Genomic DNA, 11,934 nt, shown 5'->3' on the forward strand with positions numbered 1-11,934 from the left:
TTGTACAACTTATAAAATGATTCAAAGTTCACTTGATTTTCCACTTGAATTCCTCAAAATTACTCGAGTGCAAATAAGAACATTTTCACTTAAAAGCAGAAACAATACCACCCCAACTCAAAAATAATGTTTTGTTAAACGATGTTTCTTTTGACTGTGAGTTGACATAAAGTACTTTTTACTGTATATATAAATGTCCTCCTCCTTTTTCTTTGATGTTTGTCTACCATCACCACATGCTCCAAACACTGCACTTTGATGAGTGACCACCTGACTTCAGCACAAGATGGATAAGCGTAGCAGATGGGAATTTTTCTGTCTTCTGATTGGCTGGTTAGTGAATCAGTAAACAGTGTTGATTGGCTGGTCAGCTGAGTCATGAGAACAGGGTCAGATTTTTTACTTGTCGCATAACGTGGTGACCTTCCGTTGTTGGATTATGTCGGCAATTACAAAACTGTTTTACACACGCACACAATATTTTTGCAGACACCAAGTTGTATTACAGCTACAGATTAGAGCTCATCAATGCACATCTTTATGGTTCTGGCTTTGTACACTGGGGCACAAATTTGGAATCATAGCATTGTCTAAAATGTCTAAGTTACTAAGAGAACCAGATGTGGCCAGACACTTTAGTCTACCTGAATAGGTTTGATTTTGTGCAGAGGGAATTATTTTTGATGATTATTGCATTGTTTAAACTCAATTTATTATTGCTTACTTGCTTTCACTTGGTAAAACGTACTTACGGGTTTCTAATTAAACATAATAAATATATTTACTATACAATGAATTTTCTCATCCCTTAATGACCAAGTAAATGAACCACATACAAATGTCAGAATCTACCGTACTTTATGGAAGACCTAAATACATTTAACACAATGACAAAACTTTTTACATCAACTTAAAATGAGCAAAACAAAAAATCCATTCAAGTTAAACAACACAGGTATTTCTAGCTGACATTCAGTAAAAGCAGATGTAAATAGTGAACAGAAAGACTAGCAGTAGATTGGATTTTCAAAATACAAAACTAAACTCTGAAGAAAATACAGTAAACCAAGGTGGTCCAAAACTAAAACGCCAGGACGAGCTTCCCCTCACTGGCCTATAGCTACCAAACGGAGAGTTCCCACTGTGATCTAAAAGGGATTCAGATTCATTCCCATATAAACCAACACAGGATGAACATTATTACATTTAACGGAAAGATAAAATAGTATTGCTGCTTAAGTTAAAAGCACTCCTATAAATAGATACAGTGGTTTCTAAGCCAAGTCACAGGCTTCACTTAGCGCTACAGTAAAAACGTGTTTCCTACATTTAGGAATTTACACAATGCTGTATTCAGGATTATATAACATAATGTTATTAGCAGAGTTTAAGAGTGCAGTCTTTGCAGTCACTGATCTTCCAGCATGGCGGAATGGTCAGTGATGATAGTGATGATGATGAAGAGGATAATAAAGTTCACAGCTGCCGCTCTCACAGGCAAAGCTGTTCCGTGTCCTTTTTCTTAGAGGAAATCATGGTGCGGTGCGCTCCTTCCCTCGTCTGCCCCAAAGACGAGGCGATCACGTCCACGGCCAAAGACGCCGTGGCCTGCACGGCTTCATCACTGGCCCCCAGTACAGGGTTCACTTCCACCAGGTCCATGACTGACAGTAGACCTGCATCACCACAGAAATCATAGAACAAAGAAATGATCCAAGTTAACAAAAAATGGATATTTTTCCACTTATGCTAATAAAAGCAGTGTAATCAACATGGCTGCATGATCTGTACCCGTGTTGTGTATTTCCTCTGTGAGGTACATTCCCTCCCTGTAGGTCAGTCCTCCGTTTACAGGCGTCCCAGTGGCAGGCGCCAACAACGGATCGAAGGCATCGATGTCAAAACTCAAGTGGATTGGTCGCTGTTTTCTATCCATGCAGATCATTTTTAAAAATGTGAATTAAAAAGTGATATTTTTCATCAAAACATATGCATTATGTTAACAGTGGGATGTCCTGTACCTTGCCATAAGATGGTCCAGAGTCACCTCCATCACTCTCTGTATGCCCAGTCTGTCAATGTCCCTCATGGTGAAGTACTGAATGCCCAGGTCCTTCATGATTTGGCTTTTTTCAATTAAAAATAAAACAAAATATGAACATTAATAGAGGCTTAACAATATTGAATAGAAGTAAAATGGTAGCATGTACTACTTACTACTCTCCAGGGTCGACATCCCGCAGCCCAATGTACACAAGGTCTCTACAGGAGAGGAACGGCTTTGCCCATGAGAAGCCAGGGAGATCTGGAACCTGAAACACAAATAGGAATGGATTCATATGTGTAACTCTTTAACACCAGAATACGCATGATACATAATAAATATGAACAAACATGTTAGTCCTGGTTGGTCTTTGTAGTGCACATTAACGCAGGTTAAAAAACACACACTTTTACTATAACTATGTAATGAAATGCATAAATGTGCATTAAACTATTCTACAAACAACCAGTTGTAACATGTAAGGTTTCATTTATTCTGAGATGTTTTTTTCAGGAAATGAGATCTCCTGACATGTTTCGACTGCCAACTGCCAGTCTTCCTCAGAGGCATCTAGTGAAACCTTACATATTATTTAAAAAAAAAAAAAAAAAAAAAAAAAAAAGACAAAATAAGTTTGCGTGAAACAACCAGTTGACATGAGAGACATGTCGGGCAAACAATGGTAACACCATATCAAAAGATACCAGTTCACACACAGGAAATACGTATGCCTGTTCCTTTAAAAGTGAATAATGATTTCAACTGTGGATGCTGTTTTATTTCTAATTCTGTTACATGAAATTCCTTCATCTGCTCGGCCGTCTTTTTGTTTTCCCAGAAAAAAAGGTTAGCATCATTAGAAAGACTGTACTTTATTTAGCGTTGATCTGCACACTCGTGTGTAAACATAGCCATGTTGGATCGGTAGAAATTCCCTCATAGGACTTCCTGTGAGTGTGTCCATATGCAGTGACAGAGGGCCAGGAAGCTGCTGTAGTGAAATGCCTCACCTTGTTTTGCAGCTCCTTGAGCATGAAGGCCACAGGCTGGCCGTGGAGGTTCCCTGATGGAGAAGTCAGAGGTGTGTTCAAGTCTGGATGAGCATCGACCCAGATCAGACACAGATCAGGACATTGTTGTGCATGGCCAGCAGCTGATCCAAGACCAAGGCTGTGAAAACATGAAAAGTATCTTGTTAAGGCAGGCATTCAATGTGTGATTTTTGGCCCATTTTGAGCTGATTTTCAACTTGTGCGTCTATTTTTTAGGATCGTGCGAGTCTCTGCCAGAATGATCGTGTGTCGTGCATCGCATAGTATACATGGGGTCACGAGAAGTGATTAGCAAGATGAGCTCCACTGTCTCTCCACTTCCGGGTTCTTCTTCTTCTTCGTCTGTTTTAATGGCGACGCTTCAGAGTTCTTCTTCTTCTTCTAATTTGTACGTTGCATTTCCGGAAACAAGACCCCGACGTGTCGTGTATGAACGTACAGTGTGAGCAGTCAGATTGTGTCAGAGTGTCGTCCGTATAGTGACAGAACATGAATCGGGCTCTGCACATGAGTCACAGTTTAAGCTGGAGCTGAGTACAACGATTGAAAAAAGTGTATCCCAGCCTTTACACATCATGAATTCATCAAAAGAGATGAAAGGAGCACTAAATATTTCTAAAGCTGCTGGTGATGATTTACCATCAGATAAAAACATAGTGTAAGCCTCATAGATCATTGAATAAAAGATGTGGAAGGTGGAAATTGTTGCTCAAATGGTTGTTTTGATATCCACTGTAAACAGTTTTGTGCGTTGCATTGTGGGATGTGGAGTCCTGTACACATGAGCATAGATGCGTTTTTACTTCATTCTCTTAACATTATTTAATTTGTTTCTTTGTCAGATAAGGAGGATAGTGATTGGCTTGACACCGTTATTGTTCTAGTTTTTTCCCAGTGTTCCCAGTCATATCACCTCACTACACGAGACATTCAGTTTCGGCAAGATTCTGATCTTTCCGTCTAAGCCCCAAAATAAATATCAGCCATTGTTTTGCCACAACTTTCAGTCTGGTCACGGTAAGAATAAAGTCAAAACACTTTTCTGACAAGGTCATTAAGAGAGTGTTTACAGTGGAAATCAAAACAAACTTTTGAGCATCATTTTCATTCTTTTTACATCTTTTTTTGAGCAAATGATCTTCTTTTTTTTATTATTTATTTATAAGGCCAACAATGTCTTTATCTGATTACCAAATGTTGTTTCCAGCAGCTATAGAACCGTGCTTGGTTTAAGAGAGGGCTTGTTCAGCACGTGGCTACCTGTGATCTCCTCCCAGCATGACGAGAGTGTGCCCAGCACCAACAGCTCTGCTCACTGCAGTGGAAAGCTTCTTATTAGCCCCTCCCACTGTGCGAGGGGACTTCACGTCCATGTAGGGCTCATCTTTCTCAGGGTAGTGGAAGTTGAGATCACCAAAGTCATGCACAGAGTAGTCTGAAAGGAAAAGGGAAAACCCTATTTTAATAAGAACAACTCCCAAAATACAATATGCAACAAAAAATCTCAAAAGCACACAGAATTAGAACAAAAATGCACAAAATTTGTGGGGTGGTTAGATTTCCATTGTCTCTTTCATTTTGTTCTGTGACCTTGTGGTTACTTTTTCCATATTCAACGCATCTTTCATTCTGCCCCACAATTGCTTTGCACGGGGGGGTGGGGGGGTTGTGGTTCAAGCCAGCAAACTGTAATAATTTTTTTTGCTCTCGTAATTAACATTTTAAGAATTTTCCTTATCTTTATTGGGACATTTTTTGGGATAATACCCAGTATTTTTACATTAGCAATTATTTCTATCTGTTTTTCCTGTATTCTGTAAGTTTAGGGCAGTCCCAGAATATACAGTATGATGTATATAGTCTCCTGCTTGGCCACAACCCATTCAGCACTTGTCAGACATTTTACTATATTTTGAAATATGCCATGTTTTTTTTTCCACATTTTGTGTGCGTTTGTAGTCATTTGTGCATTTTGCAAGTCATTTTGTGCAAGTTTGTGTTGCTGGAGTCAATTTGTATATTTCTGATCTCATTTTTTGTGTGTTTGCAAATTATTTTGCACATTTTTGTTGTAAAATAAAAACATAAATTCGTAAAATAACAACAGCTCATTCCTAATGGATTGTGGGGATTTGGGTTTGCATTTCTTTTAGCTTTCATTAGGCATAATGGGACCTGTATGAGCTTGCAAGCCATCATTCCACTGTTTGTGGAACCACAGCTCAGGTTTCAGACTGCAGGGTAAACACTTAATACACTCTGTAAAAATGGGCTGTGGTGTTATTTTGCTGATTTATGGATAATCACTAGAGTTCAATCATTTTCCCAGATTCAGTCTTATTGGAAGCTTAATCATCCCTTTTAGGACAATTGAGTTGTCAAAGTGCAATACAACCCAAGGCAACTCCAAAATGTGAAATCTAAACTTTAAAGTATCAAAGGTTTAAAAAAGTCCAGTTTGATACATTTATTTAGAATTGATTCTTAACTCAAAGCCACGCAGAGATTTCAAAGATCTCACAAGGTCATGTATATTTCAGTTAGAGGCTGGTTTCAGCTTTCATGTAATGGTACAGGCTGATGAGATCTCGTGGCTGCTTTAAGGCATCAAATGACGTCTATAGAAATTCTAGTTATTTTTGCCGTTTAAAAGGTACAAACAGACTGTTTATCTTGTAAACATATCACCATTAAAAATAAATCAGTGTTTTAGATACGACACTATCATGTTGCTGCAAGGAACCAAAATGCAAAAAGTGCATTTCATATAAACCAAAACATAGATTACGTGCATCGTCAGTGTTTTGAAGCATGTAGAAACACGGATCAGTTTGACAGCTGTGAAAGTGCGTTGTTGACTGATAACATGTACTGAGTGGAGAGGGCGGGGCGGGTCCTGTCTGTTGCATAAGAGCTGCAATGTTTATGTCTGCTACTACAAGGCCTACAGTAACCCCAAACCCATCCAGGAAACGCTTACATGGTCTCCTTGACAGCCATGGACAGCTGCTATTGTAACGGAAACTGTGTGCTGCTGATCTTTTAATCACAGAGCTGCACTTTTATGCGAGTCATGTTATTGAGGTCTGTTTCAGTCATTGATAAGCAATACAGAATTAGCATTCATTTTGAATACAGTAGTAAAATTACCATTGAAGACTTAAATGGTAAAAGTATACTTTAAATAGTTCCAAATATAATTAACTTTTAATTAATTTCTACTGCAAACTGTGGGTTTTGTTTTGTTATAATAATGACATTAATGCTTAGGGCTCTGATGAATGAATGTAATTATTGTGAACCTCTAGTTAATACTTCTACAGATTTGTATGTATTTCTTTGTATATATTGTATAATGTATATAACTTGCTCAAAGATGGACATTCCCTTTCACTTACGCATTAACTCAAAATTTAGAGAGTTGAACCTATCATACATGTTAATGGTCTTGTGAATCTAATACGAGCCTCTCTTTACATCTCACCCAAATCTGGAATAATGGAATTAATCAGTTCGTTTCTCAATGCAATCAACCACATTTTTTCGACAAAAAGAACGGGGAGTGGTGAGCCCGCCTGTCCGAGTGGTACATTTGCGGCTGGATATGTGCTCGACCCTTGGAACAAGTGATGAGTTGTGTGTCTGTCGATTCTTTCCGTGGAAGACGTCTACATGATTGTAATTATGGTAGAAGGCATGCTGCTGATTGGAGCTGGCAGCTTTTCGACCTATCGCAAAGTCTGTATTACGTCGGCAGCTGTTTTGGGAAGGCTGCCAGGTATTTCTGAAGGATGGGGTAGGGCTCTAAACACTCAGACTCATGTGCTGAATGATCTCAAAAGCAAGCAGGAGGCTGCTTTGGAACGTTTACACCAAATTCATTCGATCTTGGGGAAGTTGAATGCTCGGCCTGCTAGTAGAGGTCGATCAGTATGGTATTTTCAAAGGCCAATGCTGATACCAATTTAAAAAAAAAATTAATCCGATGGCCGATATAATTTTTTTAAAAAGCACATTGATTATGAAAGACAATTGAAACACTGATATGATATAAATGTATATATTAGACATCAAAAGCATACACCAATAGAACTCTTAACATTTACTGAACTTTAAACAGTTTCCCTTTATTAACGCTTTTCTATTCAAGTATCCACCTCATTTTGGGTGCAGTGTGTGGCTCTGATGCTGCATTTTCGCCAGTCTACTTGGCCATCAGCCAGTGCAACAACATCCTCACTGTCCTCACAAATGCCTGGCAGTGCATACTGGCATTGGTCTATGTCTCTGAGAAGCTGTTACATTCAAAACATTCCAGCACGGCTGATGCTAAACCAAGATAGTGTGCTTCACAGACAATGCCATTGTCTTCCTTCACTTAAACCAACACAATAACCTATGTCTGCATCACTGTAGATTTTAGTCCTAGTTTTTCTGAGTCATTTCTCTTGAAACTTAACTCTTGTTTTTCTGTTGCATTTTATCTGAAAAATAATTTTACATTGTTCCACTGTTTTTCTGTTCATTCAGCAAAATTATGGGGGAGTTAAATGACCACAAAATGTAAGTCTGCTTTCCTATAGTGTTGTGGAGCTCCCATTTTGCCAGCATGATCCAAGTATTCCAGTTTTGCTTCAAATGGTGTTGTTCTGGATTTACAGTTTACAGCATTTTGCCATTTCATATCTCTGTTGAAACATCTTAACTTGTCATTCTGTTTGTTCAAAATCTATCCCCAGGAATTGTTTTAACTTTCCTAGATCCTTTATTTTAAACTTCTCAGTCAACTTGCTCTTTACATCTTTTGGAGCTTTTTTAATTGTTGGCTCCTATGATCAAGTCATATACCCATTCTGTTATTATTACTTTTTCAGCAGGGTTTTATCTGAAACCCTTTTTACTCAAATATATACTGTATGTAGTAAAGCATTCTAGTTTCTGCCTGACTGTTTTAGACCATAGAGAGTTTTGTACCTTTCATACAAGTTTTCTTGTGTTTGAGACTTTTTCTTAGAACCTTCTGGTTGCTTCATATAGATTTCAGAATCAATCGGTGCATGTAAATATGCTTTTTGTATTATGGTACTATTTTTACACTTGTGTAGCTGTAGGTGAGAATGTCTCATCATAGTCTGTTCTGTTTTTGTTGTAACCTTTAGCTACACGCCTTGCCCTACACTTTTCATGTGCATCAATATGTCACTTTTAAGTGCATAGACCCATTGACGCCCCACTGTCATCTGCCTTGTAGTAATCAGTAAGATAAAATCAATCTGGCAATATATCGCAATTTTTCACTGCATGATCATTGTATTTTTCACTGATGTTTTTAAATGAAAAAAAAAAAAACATTTAATTGCGCGAACATCTGCATATAAACGCAAATAAACGCCAAGTCACTAGGTGTCAGTGAACCACATCAGATCTTGTTAAACTACCTCACTCCTCAATGCATTTTAGTTTGGAAGTAAATTAACAGAATCTGTTGTAGAAGCAAAAGTTAAATTGCACTATATATCTTATTGTTCAGTATCGCCATATATTGTATAGTGATACGCAAATCATGAATCGTATCGCCAGATTCATGGCAATGGACATCCCTAGTAGTTGGGTGAGAGTGAAATTCTCAGGGAGGCATCTCCTCATTCTTGGCCTCTTGCCACAGCCTCAATCTGGGTGATGCCATAGCTTCCTTGTAAGGCAGTGAACCACATAGGATTGTGGGATGTCACATACCGCTCTGAAACAGCAATCCATGCCTATCTGCAGTTTATCCTCTGCATCTCCAGTCCCAAAATCCTGAAAGTGAGATAGTTTTCTTTTGGTCCTTGGTTTTCTTCCTGGTTACACCCTGTTGTAGCAAAGCATGCATTTCTCAGGCCTGTAATAGATTTCTTCCTCCCTTATTAAAAGTCTGTTACAGTTTATTACCCATCTTTAGCTTGGTCAGAAATGCGTACAAGTTTATTATTAAAAGTCACATTTCTGACCACTTCTGAAACCGGGCTGTAATGAGTGGGTGTCTATGCACATGGCCGCCACACAACAGTTGATCGCTAGTGACTTTCTTTTGGTATTCCCACAGTCTTGATATTGATTTCAGCCAAAAAAAATGCACATTACAGTAAAACACATGGCTATTTAAGCGGCTATTGTGATTGTGAGTCAGAAAAACACTGTTTTATGAAGTGTATGTGCTGTGCAGTAACAAATACAAAAATTTGGATCGGGACGTCCCTATTTATTCATTTATTAAACGGAGCCAAGGCTTCTCTTGAGCATCATTACCAGAACACACGATGAACTTGGGATGCAACATTACCAAATCACAACAGTGTGCACCACCAAACAGTAATAGGTAGCGGTAAAAAAAGCAAGAGTGCCACACATGGCAACAAAAACCTAATTTATCAGTTTTTAGTAAAGGTAGAACAATATATTGCAATATTAAAACGTCACAGGATATGTTGTTGATGGTGCGAGTGGTTTCTCAATATTGCACGCGGAGCATGTGTGAAGCACACCTTTCCATCGCTGCTACATCTGTCTCAAGCCAGCCTGTCTTCTAAACTGCAGGACACAGTCAAGGCCCAAAGGTCTTAAGTCTTCTTTATGTTATTGTGTGTGTGTGTTTTTTTTTTATTATGTTCCTATTGAGTTGAAAAGGTCATACCCAGGTAAGTCTGTCCAGAGTTGAAGTCAAATAAAAGCATTGTTTTTTCAACTGCAATTTCTTTGGTATTTTTACCCCATTCCAAAATATTGTATCAAATTCTTATCGTGAACCCATTATCGTCTATGTCAGTGTTTTTCAAATGGGGGTACATGATGACACCAATGGGGGTACTTGAGAGAGAGAGAGTGAAAAATTAACAAATGAAGGCATTAAAAATATGTCTATAATTCTGGCCCTGGACCTCAGAGAAATCTACCTATTGTTCCGGCACTTCTTGTGCGCATTGGAATAGTCGAGTGGTCTAAGCACTAGACTTAAGGACATTTCATTCCGCTGACGTGGGTTCAAATCCCACTTCTGACTTTTTTTCTTCTTCATTTTAACATGTTTAACACTGCAAATTCCACCTTTAAAAATACATATACAAAAAATGAAGAAAGAAAAACATTTCAGGGTATTTCCTGGGTTAGAGATAAAATAAAACTGACGAGACTACAGCTAGAAGGACATGGGGTCCGGCAGTGACGGAAATGCGGACGCATGCACACAGGAAGTGCCAGTACTATAGTCAGGATTGTCTGAGGTTTGGGTCCAGACCAATAACAACAGCCTTAAAAATATGGTGTTCTACAATGTTTATCTTTTAGGTAAAAATGATAATCCTAATAAAGATAATGCAAATGATCTTGATTAGAACAAGAACTGATAATAGGTCAGAATTTGTCCCACATCAGGCTTAAGATGACTAGAAATGATAAAACCTATAGAAATAAATCTATTCAGGAGGCACTAAATATCCATTCCATCACTATGCTCTATAGTTATTCCTAGTATTCTGAGCAGAATGTTGTAGTTGGATAAAGGGGGCACTTTACTTGAATTCAGAAATTATAAAAAAGGGGGGTACTTAAGCCAAAAAAGTTTGAGAACCACTAGTTCCTGAATCGTGAACGCTGCCTATTGTTCTACCCCTAGTATTTAGTCATTAATGCACGTTTATCTAAATCAACGGGGTTCATCAACCCCTCATCCTCAACCTCTGACAGTATGATCAAATGTACAGGTATTTAAATGCACATTTTTTTGGTTCTAGAAATCACATCCCACTGGGAACTAACACCCCCCAGTCTTCCCATTTGGCAGGACGTTCTTATGTAACCTTGCATTTTAATGACAATGACAGCCAAAAATAAAGGAGGCATTCTTTTCTCATGCCCTGCAGTGAGGACTTTCACAGTGGGCGTATCTCTTTGTGTCTCACGTGGGGAGCATTGTTAGAATAGAATAGAATCTGCACTAGTGCACATCAGTGACCTCATGGGGGGAGAGGCATCAGTAACCCGCGGCCCCGGACTAACATTGTGTTCTTTTTCTTTTTTAAATAAATCACTTTTTTGTTTTTTTCATTTTTAGATTTTTTCTTGAGTGCATCTATCTAAGAACTGGTTGTAATTTTTAGTCTAAACTGGTCACACTGGACAGATCACACGTTGTTCCCATAGCATTAACGTCAGTTTTCTGCACGACTTTGCGTCAAACGTGGTTATTTCTCGTCTTCCGGTGATGTAACGGAAAGTTAAATCAGTTTAAACTCATCCCAGTACATCCCACAGCGTTACATAACCCAACCGCACCATTAATAACCCACGCTCCCGCTCCTACCTAACCCGGAGAGCCGGTCTATGAGCCCTGCATCCCGGATCACTTTAGGTCCGTGTTCCACTCCTCTTCTCTTCTGCCAGGACACAGAAACATAGACTTTGTTCATAACAATATTTAGATACAAATGTGAAATGAAGATAAGAACCTAGAAACGTACCTGTCCTCTGGAAAACGGAGCTCCCAGGACAGCCACAGACTGAGACCTGCTTTGTTGGCAAGTGTGGCCGAGTAGAGCCCTCAACAGACGGAGAGCGGGTCCTCTCAGGGCCATTTTAAACACCCAAGCTGTGTCTAGACAAACCTGAACAAGTGGAACGGTCTAGTCAGTAGCGTGTGTGTGTGTGTGTCTGACGAAACTAGAGGTGATGTTACAGTCAGCGGTGATGAGGCTGTCTAAGCCCGCCTCTCACCACTTCCTGCTCTTTATTGTTAATGAGACGCCGGTGACGTCATGACGATAAATCAAACGTGTAACGTGTGATCTAAAGGCGACGTCAGTC

At 39.0% G+C, this 11,934-nt stretch overlaps 1 protein-coding gene across 1 annotated transcript; it reads right to left on the minus strand.

Annotated features, from left to right (window-relative positions):
- Nucleotides 1-839: 839 nt before the first annotated feature.
- arg2 (arginase 2) lies at nt 840-11,852 on the minus strand. The gene is made up of 8 exons (XM_028438395.1): nt 11,592-11,852; nt 11,435-11,507; nt 4,357-4,531; nt 3,055-3,214; nt 2,218-2,312; nt 2,022-2,126; nt 1,792-1,928; nt 840-1,676 (listed from the first exon to the last, which is right to left on the minus strand). Exons 1-8 carry the CDS (start codon nt 11,703-11,705, stop codon nt 1,492-1,494), a joined length of 1,044 nt encoding a protein of 347 aa, XP_028294196.1. The 5' UTR covers nt 11,706-11,852; the 3' UTR covers nt 840-1,491.
- Between the last annotated feature and the right edge of the window lie 82 nt (nt 11,853-11,934).

The sequence above is a fragment of the Gouania willdenowi genome, chromosome 22 (genome assembly GCF_900634775.1).
Source record: "Gouania willdenowi chromosome 22, fGouWil2.1, whole genome shotgun sequence".
Taxonomy (NCBI): Eukaryota; Metazoa; Chordata; class Actinopteri; order Blenniiformes; family Gobiesocidae; genus Gouania; species Gouania willdenowi.